This window comes from Dermacentor andersoni, chromosome 3, assembly GCF_023375885.2.
Source record: "Dermacentor andersoni chromosome 3, qqDerAnde1_hic_scaffold, whole genome shotgun sequence".
Classification (NCBI taxonomy): Eukaryota; Metazoa; Arthropoda; class Arachnida; order Ixodida; family Ixodidae; genus Dermacentor; species Dermacentor andersoni.
The window spans coordinates 33,089,743-33,115,900 of record NC_092816.1 but is presented as its reverse complement, the minus strand read 5'-3'; the positions used below and the strand labels follow the sequence as shown (position 1 = coordinate 33,115,900).

The window sequence follows — 26,158 nt, the reverse complement described above, 5'->3', positions numbered from 1 at the left end:
TCGTTCTCGTAGAGACAGGACACCTTGAAGACGCGCTTCGCAAGTACCGTTCCGTCTGTCACAATGATTCATTTTCTACTAGAAAAGCACATGAAAAGCTGTTTTAGCTTTATTATTACGTGAAAACATGTTTTGTTTAACTATGAGAACTTGTTATTGTGTGTACGACTACATCTTACGTAAAAAGTATCAGCGGGCCGCTAAAGTTGGAGGAGAGACGACAAGGTTCGCGCTCGCTTTGAAACAGTTGGTCGTCTGTTCTTGCTTTTCTTCGCTTGGTCATGCATCGTGGGTGAGTCAAGATGTAATATGCGTGAATGGAAACATTTTATGAAGATTTTACTTTGAGAACGCGCTATTTGCGTAGCCATATCCACATTTTAGACGAAGCCTCTTACAACACCAGCCAACACGAGCCTCGCAGACACATATACCGTCATTCCCATGACGGCACGGTGCCCCCTTAAGAAACTCCCATAGACGGTGGCGCCAGATTACCCTCTAGGTGTTATAGTGAGAAACTCTATGGAGCTAGGTAAATCATCACGCTGGATAGATATAATCAAAAGCACCTCTGAATTATCACGTTTTCTTTTTTTGCTTAACAAAAAAGGAATATAAATATTTTCTATTTTCTTACAGAGACCTGCATGACAGTGCTTCCTCTGCAGAGCATGGAAAACGCAGTATCCACGGTCACTTTAAAGCAGATGACATGCGACTAGTATGAAAATGCCAAATTAAGGGCACTTTGTTTATGCCGAACAGCACAGCGATTACACTTTCAGTGTTTTGCTTTCCGACAGGCGAGCACGAAATCAGATTACTTACTGCTCCGCTAACTAGAACTGGCGCAAATTGTTGACCTTCACGATATATGTTGGTTACGATCGAGATCAGGTTCCGTGCTCGTCCAGGCTTGCTTTCAGTAGAATATCACAAGCTTCGTAGTCGCGTGATTATGTTATCGTCCACATCTCCTAAAACTAAAAAAAAAAATGCTTTCAAAGATGCAATAGACGGTTCCACACTACATTTTAAAATGTACCATAATGCCAATATACTCACATCGATGTACTCGATGCACAACTCCTTCGAAATTGTTCACTTTCGTGCGTTCCTTATACCACGCTTGCTGGGAGCTATGTTTATATATTGTTGGACCGAACTATCGTTAGTCGATGTTCACAAATGGACTTACGAAAATTCTATGTACACATATAGCTTCCGTGTCCTCTCAGTCTCAGATGTCAGCTGGTCTGCGTCGTCTGCAACGCACGCTGCTTGTATGCCTGCTGGGATTGAAGAGCGGTGCCTCAGCTGCACTTCGCCAACATTTATACGAAGGAAAAGAAAAAAGGGGAAACGTGAGGTGGTGTTCAGATAATAGAACTTGTTTACCGAGGACGCTCGGCGCACCAAAGCATACCTGTAGTCTAGTGACTAATTCGGTATTGCAAGCACTGCTTGCATGTAGACTCCCTACGGTGATGATGCAATGCTGCTTCACCCTTTGCAACGGGTATTTATGTCGATTGCACGCTCTAGCCATTAAAAAAAAAGAAAAAAAAACGCAAAACTAAGTATAAATAAATAAACAGAACAGTAAACAAACAACCCGCAAAAGGGGAGAGAATAGTTTAAGGCGTGTCGCCCCATCTATGTGACAAGCACAATACTATGTTGTAGCCTTTGAGATTCGCGTGCAGCCCATACTGCAATCCTAGAGGATTTGTTACTGCGGCTGTTATCCGTAAGCTGGCAGCACTATGCAAGAAGTTTTTTTCTTTTGCAAATTTTTGCTGGTTGTGCGTCGTGCTCCAGCGTCCGTAGTGGTTGTAGAGTGGTAGAGTAGCAGGTGTTTCGTTGAGTAAACTCGGCTGTGCGCGCGATGTTTACTACGCGTAATACGGCGGAAACCTTTTGAGCGACTTCTGTAACATTTCTTCTCGTCAGATGTCTGTCGCCGGGAACCAAGTAGCTGTAGGTATGCCACTGTTCAAGAAGTCCAAGGAGTCCGACGATCATCGAACCAAGTTGCAGAGAAAACTGTATATCGCCCAGGAAAGTCCGGACAACACTTTCGATTTATCGGAGTGCGCACTCAGTGACGTGCCGTCCGGTGTGTTTTCCAAGTGCCGTGTGTTTCGCAAGACGACCTTGATACTGCGAAACAACAAACTGACTTCAATTAGTGGAGGAGGTTCATTAAAGGACCTTTGTGACATCACAGTGCTAGACTTGGAAAGCAACCTCTTGGCGAAATTACCCGACGAGTTCGGTTTCCTTCGCAGCTTGGTTGCGCTCAATCTAAAGGGCAACGCCCTGAAGAAATTACCTGGAAGCTTTGCAAACTTGACGAGTTTGCAGTCGTTGAACCTTCGGAACAACAAGTTAAAAGATTTTCCGCTACCAATTCTCCGACTGCGAAAACTTCAGCACTTAGATATAGCGCAAAATGCCATCACGAGACTGCCAAACAACTTCTTCGAACTGCGGTCGCTGCGTTCGTTCGTCTTGGACAGCTGCAACTTCATCTTTCCCGACGCCGAGGTTTGCGGGCAGCCACTCGAATCTCTCATGCTGCACTTGTGCAATCTTGCAGGCGTCGAATATGTCCCGCCGCTTGACGAACCCGACACGAACGACTGCATAGGCGACGCCGCAGCAACCACAGCGTTCATTGGGTTTGACCTGGAAGACCAGTACAAGCAGTTTGAAGAGCGGAGAGAGAGGCGCCACCAAGAGCTGTTACAAATGGAAGAGGAGCTACGGGACAGCGCAATGAATCATGCAGTAGTCTCGGAAGTCACGAGAAAACGCAAACAAGAGCTGCTGCTTGAAATAGCACGGGAACAGGACACATTGGAAGACGCCATTCTAGATGTACAAAGCAGGAAAGATTTGGAAAAGCAAAAGCTTGTATCGCTACTGCTGCACTTGGAACACCACTCGGCTGAGCTTATTCACCAAATCTCCAATGATATGAAGTTGAAGAATTCTGAAGTGCTGGCACGTACTTTGGAACAGGAACAACTGGAAATGAAGGAACTCTTCGATATACAACAGCAAGAAATGGACGCTTCTCGACGCAAGGAGGTCCTGCGTTCAATGGCTGAAATGCTCCACCAGGAAGAACAGCAACGTCTCTATAGACAAGCCAAAGACAGCATTGTTAAAGGAATCCAGGAAGAGGACGCAGCTTGTGATGAGTTGCTGAGAGGTGCTATATTCTCTAAAACGAAGCAGCAGGATGAAACCATTTGTCGCATTATCGATGAAGAGAGATATCAAATGGAGGCCTTCAAAGCACTTCAGTTGAGGAATGATTACATGCATTGTCACCTAATGCAGCAAATTACGCTGATTGAGAAAGAGTTAAAGAGATTAACAGATGTTGAGTTGAAGAAACGGGATTTCAAAGTTATGGCTGACCTTGACATCCTTTCAAAGCATCGTGTTGAACTAGCATTTCTTCTGTCACAGTTGCTTGATGAAAAATCTGTACGGGAGAAGCAATTGCAAGATCAACTAAAGGCAATAGAAGCTCACAGAAGGCAAGAAATTAATGATTTTTGGTTGATACAATACCAGAAGCTCCTCGACAGGAAACCACAGGACATATGTTACTTGGATGAGCAGCTGGACTCACGCATTCGTGACATCCTGCTTTTGGCGAATGCGTCGCACTATGCTACGCTTTTTGCGAGCAAGAATGTTGACTGGGAGCACTTTGTCCAGTTGGAGTGGAAAGACTTCAGGAGTTTGGGAATTAACTCTGACACTGTTATACAGATGCTGTTGTCCACAAAGGATCAGTATCTTGATGAAAACCCAGCTGCAAAACCAAGTGCACCTTCACCAGAACAATCGCCACTTGATGAAAAAGCTGCTGCTGATGCCTGTTCTTCAACATTGCAAGTGCGTGACCTAAGGCTTTGGTGTAGCTCAGAGTGTGTCATTTGCTTTGAGGCGACAAGGCTGCTCGTATTTGTGCCATGTGGCCACGTCTGCTGTTGCGAACAGTGCAGCGTGGGGGTGAACCAGTGTCCTCTGTGCAGAGCGGACGTCGAGGGCAAATTGTCAGCTGCATAACTGGCTGCGTGCAAATGTGTATGTGTTCTCCTTCTTTATTATTATTTTTTTTTCATATCACTGCTAAGCCTAGTCTTTTCTTAAAGCATGAGGTTGTGCAACTTTTTTGACAGCAGTATTGTTATGATGATTACACTTATGATGTATTTGCTCTTGGACTACCTCGCATTGTCGGAACAATTGCACGTGTTACGTCTGGCGTGCTTTACCCCGTTTATTGACAAAGGAAAATGTGCTTTTATATTTCTGCATACCTGACAAAACTGGGCTGCAATTTTGTGTTGATGCCGTTTCCGATGCTAATGCTTTTCGGTGCTTTTTGCGTTCGTGAGTGGGGCGGAGCACAAACCCAGCCACTCACGAATTCGAAATGTGCCGAAAGGCATATTAGCATCAGAAAAGGCATCGCTTAAAAAAATCTCAGCCCCCGTATTGATCACTTGAATGTGCTGTGTGAGCATGCACAGTCGACTCATGTTTAGTCAAACTCCTTAGAACCACAAGTCTTGCAAAACAATGCATAAACAATGTACAAAGGTGAGTGACCGGCTATTGCTAGGTTGGACGGCGTAGAGGAGAGAGCATTGCTCTATATGCATATTCAGTTATATCGGAGCTTGTACCGGGTGACTGAATTGGTGGCATTGTCTGTAGTCACACCTGACAACATGCCGAGCAGCTTTAAGATCAAATTTAGGTGCGCTTTGACCATGCATATCTTAGGACACCCTCTGATTAGCCATTCCTCATCATATTGCCCTTCGCTGATAAGCCGAACTGTTTGAACTGCCTATAAACGTTCATCAAATTACACGGATTTTAGGTGCACTGAAGTGATAGTAGATCAACTGAAATATTGAGATTTGTTCTAATCAACTGAATTGCCAGAGTTTCAATAACCTCGAGCCAGCTGTGCATGCTCACACCTTTGGCATTGTTTTAAAAGGCCTAGTCATGTTCCAGCATTTTATTGACACTACAAATATGCATTAAACAATGCTTGTTGTGCTAACGCTTTCAAAAGAGGAAAGAAAGCAGCTTTTTCAGCGTGGCGAGTGTGCTGACTTGCCACTATGCTGCCAATTTATGCAGTTTTGGCTTCAGCATTGCATGGTGTGATTAGAAATGAACAAAACTGTGATGCCTAAGTGCCACTCCTGTCACACAACTGCTTTAATTGCTCATTGAAGCCACTTTTCACTGAGATTTTGAACTTGACTAATATGACACTGCTGCATAATCTGCTGGATGGATGGCTGTTATGAATGTCTACTTTGTAATGGTGTGATGGCATATTCCACCAAACTTGATCTTTTTACCATTTTGCTACACCTTGTCAATACCCTTAAGATTGACTGTTCATGGTAAAGGGCCATAAAGTTATCAAGTACATCTACTTGAATATTTGATGAGAGGGCCAAGTTATCAGGTGTACAATGAGCAGTGTAACGTGTGCCCAGACTAGTAGCTTGTAGATTATGACTGCACCTTTGGCCACAAGGAAAAGGCCACTGTAAAAGCACTATTCTAGAAAACAGCATTGCCATTTTATGCTTTCTCATAGAAATGAACTTTGCATGCACTCAATTTATATGCCACTGCTACTGTATCTCATTAGGGGAGTGCTCAACATAATCTGCATTGCATTGGCTGTATGTACATACTGCAGTTGAAGTGTACCCTGAAAAGTTCAAGCGGTTTGATGACTTGGGTAGCACGACTTTGAAAACAGCTACTGTCAGCTCTCAGCCCTACAGGACGATGCTGGCCATCTTTGATGGTTTTTCTGCTATACAAATTTTGTAGTACCCTGACTGTTGTCACTGCTTAAAGGGGCCCTGAAACATAACCTCTTTGAAACATGAGCGACATGCTGCAATGAGTGTGACGCCTTTCAAGAAATATGCCAGTCCTGAAAAGGAAGTTTTTGAAAAGGACCTAACATGAAAGAAGATACAAAGAGTGCACTGTCTATGTACTTTCCCGATTACCCAGCAAGTAATCAGTTCCTCTCAGCTGGAGAGGTGTGGTGCCAGTAGCCATTATATCCCCATCACTCCTTCCTTTTCATTCTTTTTGCCTTTGCGCACTTATGGTAACCTTTTGAGGTCCGAGTCTGACATAGGTACCTGAGAGGAGGACAAAGGAGTGACGACAGGATTAGCGGGATGGGTTGACAACTGCCTCTTCCTGTTTCCTGAACAGTCTGGAGATATATAAATGCATACACAAGCATTCACACAAGATAAGAAGTAATTTGTCATCGAGAACAATCACCCAATGGCTGGAATCAATAGGCTGCTGCCACGTTATGGCTGCTGGCTAGAATTAGAAAAACAACAAAGAGGAAGTCTGCCCAATGACCCACCATGGCCACTGTAGCATCATTGCTGACACTGCATAGGATAAAAAAAAAGTGGATGGTTCAAAAGCTGCATGAGAGAGCAAGCAATTTATTAACCTAGCCTGTAGGTTCCCTGCTGCATACAGTGGAATAAAATTTGGCTCAAGTGCTCATGGCAGCATTGTCTCCAGGGTGGCAACATTTTTTTACTGCGCTCAAAAAGTGTTTCAGGGACCCCTTAGTCCCCACCCCAGGCACTTGAAACAGCTTAGGTGGGGTGGTTTGGGGCATCTTCAACCTCCTAACCCTCCACCTGGTAGTGGCTCAGAATCACGGCACTTATTTTCTAGTTTCAGATCTGATCATTGCAGAAGAGTTTGTATTTATAGTCTGGTTGGTCCATGACTTCGACCCTAAAATAGCCCCCAAGACACATTGTGGGTAGATAGCCTATGGGGTTGCTACCAGGTTTCATGAATCAGGCGGTGTATCAACCAACAGAGGCCAGCCACGCATAGCAGGCAGAGCTATTTGCTTCATAAAGTTCACCGAAGCCAATGTATAGTTTCAATGGCACTGCAGTTGGCAAACTAATTCAATTTCAGTTACAAAGTCTTGATGACATAAACCTGGCATTTGTAAATTTTCTATTGTTAAAATTTCTGCCTAATTAAATTATGGGAAAGGGTCCTGGCATGTTTTCATGCATTTCTACACTGGAAGAAGCCTGTTAATTCTACGTTTAATCCAGACAGAGTTCTGAATCTGACAGAGTTATAGAATCTGACAGAGTTCTAGCTTGTCCATACACGGTACGGTGTTGAGCATGGTGCCCATGGTCGAAGGCTCCCAAAAACACACAGTGGCACCAACATATGAAAAATTGGTTTCATTAATACCAGTGATTAGAATGGTGCTTAGTAGTCCAATCTTTCTTATGTCGGCACTGCCGTGCAGTCATGGGGTCCCTTCAATCACATGCACCGTGTTGCAGCTCATATTGCATGCGACTGTACATTGCCTTATGATGCAGTTCTGCGTCATATAGAACTGCAGGAAGCATAGTAGTCATTTGGACAAGTTGTAAATTGCCAGCCATTACTTGAGTGCACCAGTGAGGAAGTAAGGAAAAAAGCACATGAAATATCGGGCACCATGAGAGAAGGGTGAATTAGTTGGTATTTGTTCATTTCTTTTTTTTTTTTTAACAGCACAAAGGACGAGGACTACAGGGGAGGTATTCTGCAAGAGTTCACCTAGTGGGCATGTCCATTTCGTCTGCTGTTCTGATTGGCTGGGCTGGGCTGCGTGTCTGCAGGAACCAGGCGCCACAGCCAATTGACACTTCACAAAATGGACATGCCCGCTATGTGGACTCTTACACAGTACCTCCCCTGGTGGCACAGATGTGACAGAACCACACACTGTCTAGCAGCTTTGTCACCTCTAGTATTCTGCACAGTGGAAATAATAGCACTGTCTTCCGGTGACTACATATTTACTTTTTAAGTTACTTTTGTAACTTCTTAGAAGTTGTACTTGTGTGAGGGGTTGAAATTTTATTTGCGCATGTTCCGTTACAAGTCTAAGTTTGCACGTAAAGACAGCAAAGTGTTTTATTAATTTGTATGCTTGTACTGTACATGCCCTTTGGTGTACTTCATATCTTCTATAACATACGAGATGATCTCATTTCTGCAAGGTCACCTGTACAGGATCCATTTTCTAATGCAAGTCCCTGACTGTGTGAAGCATTGTTTCGAGTTAATAGTGCAGCAAAGCGAATATTTCAAAGCCACACTTAATTTGGCTTTCTGATAACCTGAACCAATTCTAGATGTCTAGCAAAGGCTGCCCTAATTCTGAATGGCTCTACGAGCTTTGAAACTGCTTGTGTGACAATGGTGTAGACTATATGTATTTGTGACTCTTGAGTGCCTGAAACGAACCCATAGTCCAACTTTCATATGTAGATTGTTTCGTCTAGATGCAGTCTGTCACATGGCACCACTTTGTTCCCATTTATCATTGAGTCACGATGGTCTTTAGTGGCAGCGTAAAAGGTGCCATGTAGAACAAACCAGAACAAACAAACTACTGAATGGTATATAGCCCACTTCGTGAAACATGCATAAAAATGTTTCGAAGCCACTTTGTAGAGGACAGGAATCGTCACCGAGACCTGTGTCAGAGATCCAAAGCTTGAGAGAATGAGGGGCACCATTTCTCTTTCATCTGCTGACTGGCGAAGCTTCCGCAGAAGCCCTGCTACATGGACGTGACAACCAGTATTGGCAATGCAGAAAATGACCTTGAAACTCCTGATGAAGACTAACAAGTTGGGGATACCTACAGTCGGTGTGATTACATTTGGCCTATCTGCCATTAAAGAGCACATTTTAATTCTGTGATGTCAGTTATGTTATTACGAGTTATCTGTTGATACTGTTTCTTGGGTGTGTACACTTCCTGTTATTGACGCAGGAGGTAGTTTGTTTAATTGCTTTATTGCATTATGTTTAATGTCAGGTTTTCTAAGACTAGCGAAAATGGTTGTAACAAAGCAATTTCTTGAAAAACCACAGAAAAGTTTTTTTTTTTTGCTACACATTTAATGGTACTACTGTATGTGCTGCCATCATTGATAGTGATGTGACATGTACATAGGAGGAAACATGAAAACGAAAGAATTTCCGCAGTGATTGCGTGCCTGTTTGTATTACTTGACCCTTGTCCTGGCTATGTTTTGGCAAAGGCATACGAGTTGGCCTGGCAGAGCTGCAGGTGTGACAGATAGTATTGCAAATGCAAATGCACACTCGAAGGGTACACAGTGCACTCTACTTATCACAATACCATGTATAATGCTACATCGGCTATAATTATTACAAATAACTTGCACCGATGCGTGAGATTTATACTATTGACTTTGTTGGTTCTGCACAAAATTAAGGCATATGCAGCGATGAAATTATCGCATGTCCGGCATGGATATGACATTCAAACATTCGTAAAGGTGGTTCCTGCAATAGTGCTGCGGGAGAAACAAAATAACCAAACACTATGAAGCGTAGTTCAACTGAAGTGTTTGCAGATGGACTGCTAAGTGCTCTGCACTATCTGGACTGACATGATGCAGTCTGTGCAGCTTTCATCGCCTAATTATGTGCAGTGAGTGACTGTTAGATGCATGGTGCCAAGCTACAGTTCTTGCAGAAGCAAGATGTGGTTTTAAACAGCCTCATAGTGCTAAATACTCAATGTAACAGTTTGTTTCATTGAAAGAAATATAATTGTTGGCTAGTTGTGGAACAAGAAATTTTTTTTTTGCTATTCATTGTTTACGATATGATTCGTTCAGCGCTAAAGCGTAGGTTCACGCATATAGTCGAAGAGCTGCACCATGTAAAAATGCGCACTATCTGATGCGGCACCATGTTGAGACTGCTTAAGAATATGAACAATCTGCCCTGGCACATGTAGCACTGTTCCTAAGTAGTAAAGTTCATTTCCAACATAGTGACAACCATCTGCAACACTCAAGTTCTCTTGCTGTGTGGGCACTGCTTGAGTAGATTGCGCTGTAGATTTTTTTGAAGCCTGCTACTTATTATGCACCAACTTTTTGTTGACTGAGCAGTGGTTGCATGCACAACTGAAATGCAGGTGTGTGCAACAGTTCTCGTACTTGCTTGTGTTTGACTGACTGCGAAAGTTCAGAATGTGCAAGAGCTTGCTGCAATTTTGTACTGCAGACACTTATGATTATACGTCATGCCGAGATTGAAAATCCTGAATTTCCTTGCTTACTGTGAGCCAGCATGTTGACATAGTCGCTCCCAAGATGGTGCTTGCAACCGTTGCCTTAAAAAATTTACTGAACAAAGCTATGTGAACAAGCTGATTACTTGAAGCATGTTGGTTAGATACATAGAGCACCAGATTGCAATAATTTGATTATGCTACGCACAGCGTTGCTTTGCAATTTTGCATGGCTTTCCTAATAATGCAACAAGTCTTCTTGAACATGTTACATTTGTATACAGCTTTCAATACCTCTCTGCAAGTTGTGAATTTTCAGCAATGTTTACAAATTATATTGTTGATGCAATGCTCATGTGTTTCAATAAAACTGAGAATATACAAACACATTTATGATTCACATAGATAAGTGGGGCTTTATGGAGCACTGTTTCTTTGCTACAGACTTCACCTGGTTACAGCAGAAGAATGTGTGGCTTCTGCAACTGACTATATATTTTGTGGTCATTTAGTAATTTCTGCCACTCTACAATGCTAGAAAAAAAGCTCTGACAACCTAAATATTTTACTTAACTTTGTGGTAAGAGACTAGCTAGAACTAAAGTGTACAGCCAGCATATCACCACTGATGAATTCCACACAACGAAGGCCACGATAATGTTGCAGGAAAGTGGAAAGCTGGGTGAATAGTTGGAAATCTTGATATCTAATAATGTTATAGAATCTCATCTGGTCAGGGTGATTCGTGGTGAGTAAAGAAAACAAGGACACCAGTCGGCAGTGTCAAAAGGAATCAATAATGCCCTGAACAGCTCTTTCTCACATTTCAGTTCTTTGCGATATCTCATGCTCTCTATGGTATGTGCTTGAATGAAGGAACTGTCATTGAATGGAAAGGTTACCATAGATAGGTTTGCTTTAATGGTTGAATAGACCACATTCACTGGCCGATGAGGGAAAGAATATGCAGGAAAAAAAATTGTGAAACACGGTTTCTCGTAACTGACCTAGCTTGTGAATGATATATGCAGAGCATTGTGGTTGAATTGACATGCTTGCAATAAGAGGTGTGGCTAGAGGAGGAAAGGAAACAAATAGAACACTGCAATGACAGAATATTTGGTTAGCTGTGTTGCATGTTAAAAGATGAGCACCTAATGTGCACAGGAGGCTGTTTTGCATCATTCATTTCAATTTCCAGAATCTCCGATTCTCATGGTAAATTTAGCTGGTTACTTTCGAGTACTTGGAGCACATTTGCCCGATTCATCCTGCGCAGTTGGCAGTGCTCTTGCTTTCAAGCAAAAGTGTTATCCAACAAAATCCTGGTTATGTGATTTTTCTGACTGCACTGTGGGCAAGCTGCAAACTAAGTCCTAGCGAGGTATCAAAGCTGTGGAATGTAACAGAGTAAATGATGGTTCTTGCTTGATAAAGATGCAATGTTTTGAAGACTACAGCTGCACTACCAGCCTATTTTGTGAAGTTTCCCAATAATGGTAGTCATGTTGACGTTGCAATGACAAAATAAATGTAAAACATTTACGAAGGCTGTGCAGCTTGTACTGAACCTGCGAATTTCACTTATCAGATCAGTTTCAACAAACTGCATCATCAGGATAGGATGTTGCCAAAGGTATTTCACTACTTGTAAGTGGGCAGGTTGTTCATAGTTATCATGCTCCCTTAACTGTCCTGTGGTTTCTTCACATCATGTTGTGTACTGTACAGGACCGCTATAAGCAGTGAGCAAGGCATAAACTACTATTTCGCTGCTGTAGAAGCTAGACCAAGTTAGGTTGAGTCTCTACGGTACACCTGAGAATGGTGGCACAACAATGCAGTTGAACAAAGTTTGAACTCTCAGAACAAAAGAGACAGTGCACTTTTCCACAACCATTTATTTCCCGAAATATCCATAGACACATCTGTCCAGCAAAGTTTAACAAAAACCTCCTTAGTTTTCTAAAACAACCTGCCATAGTCTCGGACCAGTGTAAGCAGTCACTTTTAAATACATGACCACCATCAAAAGTAAGCACAACTGAAGGACCAAATGCTGAGCATTTGTTCTAGTTATGAATTTCCGAAGCTCCACTAGCTAGCTTACACGGGGTTCTGGCTAAGGATGCACAAGAAAAAAAGAAAAAGCAACATTACCAAACCACTTAAACACACTTAGGAAGGGAAAAAATAAAGCAGACATCTATACAATGGTGCTGACACCTTAGAAATTTCACCAACTTCGACACTTTCATTACATTTCTTATGGGTGCCAAAAGTGCCTTTCAAGCAGTAAGCAGTGATAAATAGGCCAATAGGTAAAAATCTTGAAAGCCCCAAACAGTATGTGTTACTACAGGACAAATTAGGAGCTAAAGCACTGCGCTATAATGGTATGATTTGCTTTTTAATTTTTCCAGTGACAAGTATTTGTGAAATTATTCCATGAAAGCCAATTCCCAATGAAGAAACACATAACAACATTAGCATACATGCAGCTGTTTGAACGCAACAGGGAATCAAGCACACAGGAAGAGCATGTGACGTTTCAATTTCACGAACTCGACGAATGGCACTGAGTGGAACAGTGAATACAACAGACTGTATTTCCCGCATCTTCAACAGAGGGTAACAAAAAACACACACACACACACACACAGAAGAAGCTGCTCTGGTCTGTAAAGAGTACTTCTTACAGCGAAATTAATTGTGAAACATTTCTGTTTTGCATCTCACTGCAACTATACAACGAGATAAACACTCTGAATCTGTTTGTCCTTAAATGGATCATATCTTCAATACTAATGATGTCTGACAAGCAGTTTTGTAGCACAAATATGCAGCAGGCAGAAATTCTCTGCAATCCCAAGGCATTTTGTCTACAATAGGATTGGCAGTATAAATGTCTACAAATATGCTTACCCCTGAGCTCAAACCTTACAGCAAATATACTACTATACACACACACACACACACACACACACACACACACACACACACACACACACACACTTTGAGATGTCTTGGTCTCCTGTGACTTGTCACAAAAAACTGTGCATTAATATCTTCAAGCACTGGGGCCCCCACAAGAGTTTACATCGGAGAGAAATACCACCACAAATGTAAGAACAACACCTTCGAGCGAAAATAAATATGGCTATAAATAGAAAACAATCAATAAAAACAGCATATTTACTGTCCGCAACCACAACCGTAATCTAATGGAAAGAATGCAGACTACATGGACAAAAGAGCGGTACAAGCCAAGCACCACAATCAGCGTGGTGGTAGAAAATGTGAATGCTAGCTTTAATGTAAATTTTAATGAGCAAAATAATGTAAAACAATGCGGCCATGCAATTCCTATGCTCACTAATAATAATGTGCACAAGAACGAGAGTATGGGAAAGTCACTTGTGAACATGATGCCTTCGTATCAGGAACAGTGTGAATGACAATGAACTTGCCATAGCAAGAAAGAGCTCCATGTGAGACAGAAATGCTTAGAACAATCTCAACAAAACAAAAAACAAAAAGGGAAAAAGGAAGGGGCAAAAGGAAATGGCTTGCTTGAAAAGCATCTGACATATGTGATATGACCCTGAGTACATGGCTTTGATGCGATTCCAACAATTTGTTTACTCACAGAGAGCCAGGTTAATAACAAGCTTTAAAATAAGACTATTTCATATAGCGCAAGAGGAAATGGCACTAGTAATAAACAGAAATCTCAACAGACGACAAACACACTGTGCAAAAATTAATTTAATGCCAAGAAAGGCAAATGAAATTGCTAAAATTTAGACCACAGTATGCATGTACTTACATAGCTGAAACACAAGCATATTTACAAGAGCCACAAACAAACTGAAAAACAAACATTTTACAGGTGCCCCACACTGGGGTGTTATCAACTCACTGTTAACATTCTGTATCTCTAGTACATTCAGAAGTCTTCGAAGCACATGAAACAGCCGTGATCTGAACACTTCGACACATGCACATTTATAAAAGAATCCCAATGCTGCAAGGGCGTAACATGTTCTTGTTCGTTGATACATTTGAAGGCAAAATGATGAGATGTGATATGCAAGGTCCTGATCCCGAATACTCACAAAGTGAGGCAACAATATTAGAACACTAGTCAGCAGCTCCTCTGGTGCTTTTTCTTACAGGCAAATGCTAGTAAACATGGCATGTAAACAAAAGATAATGCAGCCAACATCGCCTCATGTAAGAGCTTTGATATGCTTCTCTTTCATTTAAATCTTATCATGTTCTACTGGTTACATAACAAGCACACCAACAGAAAAGCATAAAAGGAAATACTATCATGAAGGGTGAAAAGGCAGAAAATAAAGGGCACGGAGAATAGAAATGTCATCCTCTATTCTGAGAAGGCGATGTATGTCTAGCTATTACGTGTAGTTATAAACTGCCTGTAATCATGCAACATTAGGGGGAAGAAAAGTCATACCCATCTAGTCATGCCAGAATATTACTGCACCAACATCATTTTGTAACTCGAGCTTTCTTATTATAGATGATGCAATAAAATGAAAAAAACAAACAAAACAACAACAACAATGCAGTTTCCTGTCACAGCCCAGAGACAGTCTAGTAAGCACAAATACTAAGCGCACAATGGTGTGCATTTTCACACAACAGCAAGTTCTGAAAAAAAGGTTCCTTCTGTGTCTAGGACTACGAAATGGGGGAGTTGCTGCAGACTCAAAAAGTACCAGTACCCTATCCAAGTGCAGAACTGCAAAAGTGCAAACCGCTTCAAAAGATGTACACACGTCTCATGTAATAACGGTAAAAGTACGATTTGGTTATTTATCAACCCTGTGCAAGACAGAAGCAAGAAATGTAAACAGTGTGATAACAAAACAAAAAAAAGGCAACAAGATATGGACATATTAAAAACAACAAAAAGGCTTGCTCGCTAACATTATCAATACAAACAATGCCAACAAAATCATATGCTAGAGGTTAAAACAATACTGATGTGCAGTTCACTCCAAGAGGCAAATGAGATGTCTTTGTGATTGTACATTAAGCTCTATCAAAGGATGAAGATGAGGAAGCAGGCTGTTGAGAAGAAGGAATAAAAGAAAATTAAATATAGGGTATTATGTGCCAAAACCATGATCTGATTATGAGGCATGCTGCAGTGAGGAACTGGATTAAGATTGACAACCTGTGGTTTTTTTTTTAGTGTGCACGAGTGTTTTGGAATTTTGCTCAGGCCCAATTGAAATGTGGCTACTGCGGCCGGGATAGAACCCACGACCTCGAGCTCGGCAGCACAGCACCATGAGTTGCCTTGCCATACAGAATTAAAAAAAAAGCTGGGCAAAATATTCAGAAGACAGGATGCAAATGCTGGACCCCAACCATAAATCAGTAACCTTTCTTCCTCTTCTCCACTCTCTTTTCAGATAAAACCTAGACCGTCTCTTGATAGCAAGAAAAGAAGTGTCATGAGAATAAAGGCTTGTAAGGCAAACAGACATTCTTGCTCAGGCAAGCTGTACGGCAATAGATTCAAGCTCAATTCCACAAAAAATGTTTACAATGTCCATAAAAAAAAGTGTAGTAAAGCCAGCTGGCAGCTGTCATTGTGCCTAAGATTTTTGAGTTCATGACCTGCCAGATGTACCCCACATTGAATGCAGCTGCAGACTAAAAAGTATTTACAGCAGGAAATTGCTCCTGGAGAGACATCTTCAAAGATAAAAAAAAAATGCATGCAGGCGGTAAGCTTGAAGCTCCTGCTATACAGCATGCAGCAAAACAGTGTTGGTGTCATAATGATAAAACAACAATAAAGCTGCAAACTTGGCAAAAAAAGGAATACGTGTGCATTTACCGAATGTAACACAGCTCAGTTGTTATACTTGACATTAAAAGATTGATATTGAAAGAAGTGTTGCCTCATAGTGACAAAACCAAACAAGTATAAGTGGCTACCTTACAAGAAATCTAAACACATAATATTTCTGGCAGACTATATCATGACAGCAATGCATTTTTTCGCTGTCCTCCAGATAGAATTATGATTAACCATTACATATAGAGTCCACGCATTTGAGTATGATGTCCTGAAGTCTTATGAGAGTTAGATAATAACATTAAAGAGCCTGTCACAAGAAATCACATCAGCCATTTAAGAGTGAGGTAAAGACAAGTTTCTAACGCAATAATTGTTGCATTTCAAATGTGCTCCTTCAACAACAAGACTATTTAGGAATTGTGAATTTATACAGCATGTAACAATACCTAACCAAGCTTGGTCGTGCTAATTTTACTTACACATGCTGCTCGAGATACTACAGAAATCTTGGCAGATCATGGTTCCTATTTTAATGCTTGCTACAGCTTAGATTCAAGGTGTGCCCTAATGGCTGGAATGCAAAATGGCTGAGCAGCTGCGCTCCCTTCAAACACAGCTAACTTTAGTGCATCTCAAAAACGATGCAAGCACGATAACATGCGACTACCATTGACGCATGCTTTCTGTTTTCCCTAAGACATTGACATGACTGCGTATATACTAACCTCGCCCTTGGTGTCTGCAAAATTGATTGGCTGCTGATGAAACAAGGACACATAGAGACACTTTGATATAGCATGAATGCACAGCAAGCATGCAGACCCAACTGCACAGAATGAAGTACAAAATAAAAACCACGTAATGAAGGGCATTAACTTTGATACACACACAGACACACACATACATGCATGGAGGCCTTTGGATGCATCACTCAGATGCAAACTTCAGAGGTTACTACATCTCGCTGTGTGCGCATAAAACCGACCTGCGCACACACACCCATGGAAGACTGTTCTCTCCTCTGATCAGAAACGTGAAATGTGCGAGCAAGGACTCGGAGAGGAGCTGCTGGCACTGGAAGCAAAACCAGCAGGTCGGTATGTACAGGGCATTCATACAAGGGCTGCTCATTTCAAGCATGGCAACATCAAAGAAGCTTTTGCATTCATTTATATGGCCTGAAAGCCTGAATACAGAAGAACATAGCTGACAGGCACTCAGCAGTAGATGTACTCACTATCGATATTTTTGTAGTGATACTTTGACTCTCGTGCGACATACCACCTAGTGATATTTCTACTTACAGCAAGCAGCAGGTATTTGCCAAAGTTATACCCCTGCTGCCAGGGCTGACAATGCACTCAACAGCTAAGTGAAGCAAAAATAATGTTGAGGGAGTGCGTGCAATCAACACATTTCATTTCTCATGTCTGCCTCTGCTGGTTGTGCTGGATGGCACGCACTGAAACTGATACGACTCCCAAAAGAAATACATGTTGAACAGTTCCTCAGTCGCAGCCCCCTTTCTCTTGAAGCTAAACATTTTGACGGAATTATCAGTCCCACTGTTGCATGTGTGAGTCCCCCCAAAAATTGAATCCTGTTTTGCATGTTAGTCTACTTGAACAACCTATCAAGATGCTATGATTGATTTGTGGGGATTCATGTCCCAAAGCAACACAACAGCTACTGAAGCTGTGAAAGGCATTGTAGTGGGGGGCCCTAGTTTATTTTGATTACCTGAAATTAGTGGATGTACTGCACACAAGGTACGGTGGTACCTTGGGTGCAGTATCTCTAGTACATTTGCATTCTGTCCTATTTGAAGTGTGGCCATCACAGCCATGAATTGAACCAGTGACCTCATGCTAAGCAGAATGGTATTGCCACTCAGCCATTGCAATGGGCACCTCCCCAATAATAATCAAGAGTTCGAGGGAAACTTGTCTGGCAAGCATTCATTGCTTTTGCTGTCAATTCTGAAAAAGGGACCCGTACAGGCCCCATAATGTCAAGTTTTAGTCCTTTTACATTTTTGCGGAGTGCTTGTTTTATTTCACCAACAGGTACCTGCCTTGTCGCAGACCAAATGTCCAAGAGCATGGGATGTAACAGTTCAGTTATTAATTAAACAGAAGTAATTGGAGCATTCAGTCATAAGTCAGCTGTACCAGCACGTCGTTGCTGGCACAAGAACATCTGACACTGCTTTGCTGTCAAAAAACAGCATTTCGGTCAATTAAATATTGGTTTAATCAAATTAATCTTTCACATGAGAGCATACCAACATTTTGAAAGACATGCTTCTTTCATGGTCCCATGAAAAATGTGTGAGCAATGTTCTACGTTATAGGCTGTCTCCACCAACACTTTTTGTTTTTACTAAAGAGGGCCTTTCAACACAAGATAAGCTTATGTGTTTTTTCTCTTGGTTGCATAGCGTGGGTGTGTTAGAGTGGTTTCAGTGTTTCTCACTCACATTGATGCTGAAGAATTATACATTACTTTTTAACCAAATGATAATGTAACCGAGGATGAAACTTGTACAGTGTAATACATACACTGATGAGCCATTGCCTGAGTAGTTAACTACACAGGACGATCGATAAACGGAGCCATGACCATCAACGTCCACATGATTTCGCAGGTGTACCACACCTGCAAGTCTCACTGCAAAACCAATTCATCAGTGAACAACATCATAAGCTGCCTGCAAAGCATTCGATGAAGTAGCTGACACATTCAATTTAAAGAAAAAGGGCTGTTCCCTGGTTTTAAGGCCACATTAGCTCTCCACACAACCAGATAGTCTCTAAAAAGATCTAGTTTCCATGCGCTGTCGACCCTTATCTATGAATTCCAAACTGCCTCTGCTAAATCCATAGCCATGGAGTACAGTCTAGAGATGGTTTTCTGCCACCTCATGATGAGGTATGACGTGACATGAACAGCTTTCATTGCAATCAAAGGTACACATACGATGCAAGCCAATAGTTTCCATAGAAGTACCACATACATCTTGGTGAATCGAATGGAGTCAGCAGTTAATCAAGGAATCAGCCAAATGGAAGAGAAAGAAATGCGAGGTACAAATGATTGGCAAAGTTGACGACTGCACCACTGGAGAAATCCAACTATGTGAAACACTGTGAAAAATATATATATATATCCTTGGGCCTGAGAGGTGCGAGGTAGCCCAGCGCACTGCTACATGACAGAAGCTAACTGTGGACAATTTCTCATGATAACAACAAGCAGAGCATGTCACCAATTACATGTTTTGGACAGTGGGTGAAACTTTTGACAAATGAGGCAACCGATTGTAAAGCCTTCAATGAAGCCGCTTATCAACAGGAAATGGCAAAGAAAGCATAAGCCAGGAAAATTAAGCTAACCAAGGGGCCATGGGATCTTTGCAGCAGCAACCTGCAAGTTCATGATGCATTCTACCCACCAGACATTGGGATCCCCTTCGTGCTGTGTCATGCATGTGACATGCTGCTTTTGGGAAATTCATAATGGCCACAATGTAAATTGGCAATGGGGATGAGGAAGACTAAGGTCCATAGGTGATGAGGGAGTGAATCAGAAAAAAAAAAAAGATATGTATTTGTGCGTACTCTGCAAATGAGCAAAAGACCCCCGCACAATGTTTGATGCATAGAACAGATATCTTACTTTTTCTTTACGATCGATTGTTTTGCAGAGAGATTGCCTCAAGATTTTTTTTTCTATCTTTTATCACAAATCATTAGAAACCAATCGAGGGCGCAATTTTCACCTCGTCAAAAAACAAAAAAAGCATGTTGGGGGCCCCCGCTATTACCAAACGTGGCAATGGAATCCTTTTCTGCCTGATAAGCAAAACAGCATAAATATTGCAACGTCAAACAGTTACACAGGAAATGGATTAGTTGTTGGCCATGAAACGTAGCCCTTCATGAAGTCTTCTACAAATGATGACAATGATGCCTTTGTTTGATGCAGCTAGTGCATGAGAAATGAACAGCCCTGTTCAACTTCACCGCATTGAAGTGCTGTGCCTAGTGCACAAGCTCCCACTACTATAAGAACACCGCGTTAGGAGTAACAACCTGTAAGCAACAATGAATAAATAAATAACACGGCAGTAGGAGTGGCTCTTGCGAAGCATTCATGCAAGACGCTGATGTCACCTTGCATGTTAGTACTGTCAGCGAATGGTGAAGTCAAGCATGACAGTTAATGGCCATTGAAGACGTCATGAATCATTATGAGCAGCTGCAACTGTGCCTTTGCAGATTCAAATGTAAAGGTTTAGTGCATCAAGGAACTGATGCACCGGCAAGTCCATCAATGAAGATGCATCAAGGCATTGACTATAAAATGTCTTTCAAGTGCCAAGCTAGCATCATGCCAATTGGGCAACGTGCATGACATGTACCAAGATCTAGGTTCTCTCTATAAAGAGTGAAGCTTAAAGCTACAGTTTCACTCAGCTATGGTAGCCACAATCATGGCAGCGACATGGTTAAATGAAATTGTGCTGTTGTGAAAGCATCCTGAATTCCCAGACATGATAATATTAGGTGGACATTTAAGCTTTTACAAGCAGACGAGCAAAATGATCGTCTCTGACTGTTTCTAACTCTTAAAGAACCCTTTACCAGGCACTAAGAAAATTTTGGTTATACAATGGAAGTTGTAAAATGTCATCTAGGGAGCATTATAATTTTCCAAATCGATTCATTATTAGAGGAGATAGGGGAAATTGAAATGTCACACATGCTGCCAGAAGGGAAACTTCACTGCGAACACAGATACTCTCTTCTTTAGCCTCACCAAGCATTCACAAGCGACATTCCTTCCCTGCTTTCTCCTATATTGGAGCTGAAGGACTATACTACTTTTACATAACAAGCCACACTTCCAGTTTTCTTCCTTTTCTTGCTTTTTTTTTGCTGTGAAGTCCACTTCCAGAGATGCTTTTGTGCATTCTGCATTGGATGTTTTGCTGAAGCCATATGCTATACTCAATCACATTGCATGTATTTGGTGTGGCGTGGATGAGTTTTCAATGTGATATCACTTTGTTGGGAAGTGAGGCTTACTCCAAAGTAAAGGTGCGCAGGTTTCATTTCGATTTTCAGCTGTATTTATGGCGCACATTAGTGTATACCTCGCAGATGCAATTGTCGGAGCTTAGTCTATGCATTGCACTTGTGTGTTTCCAATGGCTAAACCTGGTGAGGGGCCCTTTAAGAGGATGTGGGTTAGCCAAGGCATTCCATCATCATTACACAAAAGCTGCATGTAATAAAGACAATAAATACTCAGTCTGTCCATAAAGCAAAACTTACAAGACAACCAACTAGGCATCTGAGTTCATGCAGCACTTATTGTAATAGAAACAATCAACCTGTCTTGTTGCATCAGGCTCCTGATGGACATGCTTGCTAAATTTTTTTGTCTTGTGCACCTAATCTTCTCTTGCCAGCGAGCAAAACTGCTTCGTCCAAATGCTCGTGAAATTTTGCAGCTTTCCCTTTCTTCATTCCAATTCTTTCGATTTACGCTGCAGTAAAGATGGAAAAGAAGGCAACTAACATTAAAGAGCTTTAAATATTTATAGTAGCCAATTACCATCTTTCAGGCTATATAATATCAGCTGTCTTCTTCCCATCCTGCCAAGAATGCTGGCCATCAAACAATCTTGCATCAACTGCTATAGCAACAGCCTCGAGGCCAGAAGTACAATGATGAAAGACAATGGCATTTCATTGTGCCCACATGATCATCGAACTACGCTTTGAGTACATGTTTGAGACATGTACATATGTATATACACATACACTAGAACCCATGTGGACACTTCGTGGAGCGAGCATACCTTGGTGATTACTCGCACTAATGACAAGTGTGAAATAGCCATAGTGACCTGAATGGCACTTGGCTGGGGCAAAGTACTATATAAAAATGCATCAGAATACCTTCAAACTTGCAATTTGACACATGGAGGAATGTGTTAATGCTCAATCCAAGAAAAGTAGAACAGCGTTCTGCTCTCGTTCAAACAAAATGGCCATGATTCTGTCTTCCTCGTCAGATATACCTAAAACTATATATGGCTGATGAGCTAGTTTAGCTGAAGTGTCTGGTCAGTACATTCCACAAAGACATTTTGCTAGGTCTGTTTCCAGTGATGGTTTAGAAAAGCCAAGATAATAAAGCATTTGAAACCTTAGATGACCTTATCCTAACATGACAGGACTGACACGGCGTACATGCACTAAAATGTACCAAGGCTTTCCAGAGATGTGTTTAGCATTGCTCTCGTGTGCTTGCAAAGCTTTTAAGTCACAGGAAGGCAATGTAAAAATAGTAAAAATTAAGGAAGAGGAAACTTGACATAGAAACTAAAAACTCTTTCAAGAGCCTTATGGCTTCTATACCATAGTCAAAAAGTGAGAGAGGACACCTTTAAGGTGGGCACAACTTATTAAGAACACTGCCATTGGGTTTACACTAAGGCATGAATTTGGGCTTGTGATCCGTATGCTTTGAATAGTGAATTCACACAATGCACAAAAAAGATAAAAAACATATGAATTGCCATGTCTAACTTGTGCATGTTGCTACAAACAAATAATCAGCGTCTCCCGTACATCAACTCATATCTACTATTGCTAATTATTAATTGCTGCTTCAGAATGGTTTTGGATCAAGCAACCGAAGTGTGAAAATTTCTATTACTGCAGGCCAAGCAGCGAAAAAGCTAATAAAAAAATCAACACAATTTTTTCCCACCAACTTTTCCCCAAAAGAAATTTCCCAACAAGGATAACTCCCTTGAAGTACAGATGGCTTAAAAAAATCAAGAGCAGCATGAGCTACTGTTGCTTCTTGTCAGCACTAACCATTCCTCAACTATTCAAACACAGTTCACCGAAACAAGTAAACGCATCACACGATATTGTGGAAGGCAGCCAACAACATTCAGTTTTAGCGCAATGCAAATGAGTGTCGTTCTCGTGCTGTCTGTCAAGCCAACGCCTAATGAAAGACGAATTCCAATGGTCAATCTAGAGCACTTTATTTATTATTTTTTTTTTGCTGCATAGCGAAGCTATTCTTTTTTGCTTACTTACAAGTAGAATTGCATTTTCCACTGGTCATTTCAGATCAACTCACTCCAAGACGGATTGCTCCCTCTTACTCTTGATGCCTACATGTAGTGGAAAGAAACATAAGTATAATGGTTGCGCGATAACTGACAAAGAGAGACAGTGCAGAGCTTCTTGTGTCTCAATTGCAGATTTGAACTTGAAAATAAGAAATTGATTAGCGTGCTTACTGGATGATTCAGGTAGCTCCTCCAGAAAGACCAGTGGAATTCACCATAAAAAAGCATGCATAAATATCGCCAAACTTCTTTTGATAACATTCAGATGATAGTTGACAACATCTGTATGACAGCTATCCGAAAGGCAGTGTCGGTTTCCATGATGCCACACATCAAATTCTTTTCTTTGCAGCATCAGAAATTATGTGGAAACCATGGCCATTGCTTTGCTTGCATTTGAATTTGTTAAACACTGGCCCATGTTTCTTTAGCCAGGGTCAAGGCAACTGACCACGATCATCAGTAATGTAAAACTAATTGCAGGTGGTCCTCGAAGACCTGTCAAGTTCGGACTGGTGGCAGGATTGTTGTCACACCCGTTCAGTTATGTGGTGCCCTAAAACCTTTCATGTACTGGATCCACCTATCGGCTGTAGTCTTGAAGATGGTATCATCATCTATGGTCGCCAAGTAAAGCAGCTGGTTGATGTGCGTTGTGTGATAGTCCCAACGAGCAAGATTTGGCGCAATACCCAGCGAGAAGTGTCTCAGGTCGTAGACTGTTCCTGAGCCAGTGTCAAACAGTGGCAGCATTCGCTTCAGTGAAACCATCCCATCAATGAAAAGCTTTTCTGCATCCCTACACCGCTCCAACAAACCCGCCCCATCCCCACAAGTTGACTTGACATCATAGAGACCAAAGAGCGAGTATATAAAGCCATTCAACACAAATGAACTAGGTACAGTGGGGTACTCTTCGTACCATACAAACTTGCCGAGGAAAGTTGTCATGACCCCATGGGTCTCGGCACGCACTTTGAATGGTGCTGTGGCATGCAGGGCAGCATCCAGATAACGCCTCTGCCCTGTTGTCAGGTAGGCACGTGTCAGCACCGACATGGCCTGGCCCTGGGCCATAGCTGAATACCAGCCAGGTTCCAGCTCCAGCATGCCGTTGGAGAGGCGGCGTGTCACCTGAATTGGCCAACCACCTGTGTCATCTTGGTGTCGCACGAGCCACTCAGCCGAATCAAAGAAGTGGGCCTCATGTGCACTGGTGGTCAGGGTGAGGTTGTCTACGAGGCCATAGCCCCTGAGAACAATGCTGTGAACACGAAGGTTGCGAGGCCGGGTGGCCATCTTGCGTTGCCCAAAGCTGAGCCCTTTGACCAGGTCAACGGCCAAGTCTCGAGTGAGGTGCATCCAGGAGCGCTGGGTACCGATCCCATAATAGACATCATGGTCATCCACAGCCAGGTGAGTGTCGGTCATGATGTAGTGGACGCCATATAGGGACGGCTTGTCGGTGCTGCCGGCAGTGAGGACTACACTGAGGCTGCCGTTGAGAATGACCCGAAGGTCAACCGACAGGGTGAGATTGTAGCACTCTTGCTTGAGTGCAAATGCCACTCCTTGGTCCTGAGCTGTTCCTGCGTGATTAGCAAGCAAGGAATTACTTTACTTTCTGAAGTGGTAGACAGAAGAGACAAGTACAATTTTTTGCTGTATACTTGTGTAGCACTACAAAGATCATGTCGCGTACACTTACACACCTTTATATGAGCATTAGCACAGTAAAACATTATAAAACGAACACCAATGAAAATGAAGTCACAATGATTGTCTTAAAATAACTTTAAAATATTGATATTCTGAAATATTGATAGCTTTCTTTTCCACAATAAGTAAAGTGGTTACTGCTACAACAACTGGAGGAATCAGTTATGCAGAAATGTCCAGGAAGAATAACGCAATGTACCTATGCCTGTGTATTTTCATAGATTGAAAATTTTCTCACATCTATTTATGCAGTTTCAAAAATGTGTTACATTTGTTGATACTACGCTCAGCCTCATTCTCTTGTACATTGAGTGCCTTGCCATTCCATGGTCATCAATAAAAGCATACAAAGAAGCACAACATCCCTGTGCCCATCAATGCCCTGCCAAAAAGAACCACTGCATGTCTTGGTGCGCAGGCTTTCACAAGCGTGGCAATTTGGGAGAGTTGGTATGTCATGACTTTTTTTTTAGGCTTGTAGCGCAGCTCAGAAAGAGCAAAAAGGAAGGTGGAAAGGACAATGGAAAGGAACGGAGAACAGAGTGAGAGCTCTCTGTTTAAAAAGCCTAATAATTGTGAAAGCCTAATAAAAAAAGGCTTTCACAATAGTAAAAGAGGCTGTATAATTGAATTACTGACGCAGTGAGATACGAGAGGGATGTTGACTTTAATTGCAAACTAGAGTTGCTAGTCAGCCAGGCACGCTACTACTCCCCATGTTGCATGAGAGACGAGATGTTGCCGACTATGGACATACTAAACACACAACGGTACAGATGCATAGTTTAATGTTACTGCAGAACACAAGTGGTTGGAAGAGAAAGCAACAAGAACAGAACAAACAAAAATAATATGAACATAAACAGAACTAAATGTTTCTCATGTCTAACCAAATGTTGAGCGAGCGGTAAACATTTAGAAGCTGCCAAGAAGAGTGGCAACATGTCCCCTTCCTGCATCAAAAACATCACTGTCGAGGCAAGATGCTTGATATTCTTTTGGCATTTTGGTTTAGTATGAAGGCCAACCAACCAGAAGGGGGTACAACGGCATTCGCAATGCAATTTACAAATGCACAGGAAGTATGCCAGTAGGCTTACCCTTGCTGAAATCACAATTAAATAAAAAAAACTTGATAAATTATCTGTTTGAAGTGCAGCTTCCTAGTTAGAAATTCCCCTTTCAAAGGTTAAAATCTTTGAATTCAGTTCCAAAGCAAGGCCCTTAGCTGAAA

The 26,158-nt window shown here is 41.8% G+C and overlaps 2 protein-coding genes across 2 annotated transcripts in view; one reads left to right on the top strand and one right to left on the bottom strand.

The window, feature by feature from the left end:
• Nucleotides 1-321: 321 nt before the first annotated feature.
• Nucleotides 322-10,586, top strand: LOC126520850 (E3 ubiquitin-protein ligase LRSAM1-like). Its single transcript, XM_050169648.3, has one exon. The coding sequence runs from the start codon at nt 1,957-1,959 to the stop codon at nt 4,093-4,095; it is 2,139 nt and encodes a 712-aa protein (XP_050025605.1). The 5' UTR covers nt 322-1,956; the 3' UTR covers nt 4,096-10,586.
• Nucleotides 10,587-12,084: 1,498 nt separating this feature from the next.
• Nucleotides 12,085-26,158, bottom strand: part of Hsepi (D-glucuronyl C5-epimerase) — a 70,695-nt gene continuing 56,621 nt past the window's right edge. Inside the window, exon 5 of the mRNA XM_050169656.2 lies at nt 12,085-24,794. Within this exon, the coding sequence (XP_050025613.1) occupies nt 23,746-24,794 (1,049 nt within the window). The 3' untranslated portion in view covers nt 12,085-23,745. The remainder of the gene's footprint in view (nt 24,795-26,158) is intronic.

Excerpts from the sequence above, each read along its gene's own strand:
- LOC126520850 (XM_050169648.3), top strand. The coding sequence starts at position 1,957 with ATGTCTGTCGCCGGGAACCAAGTAGCTGTAGGTATGCCACTGTTCAAG.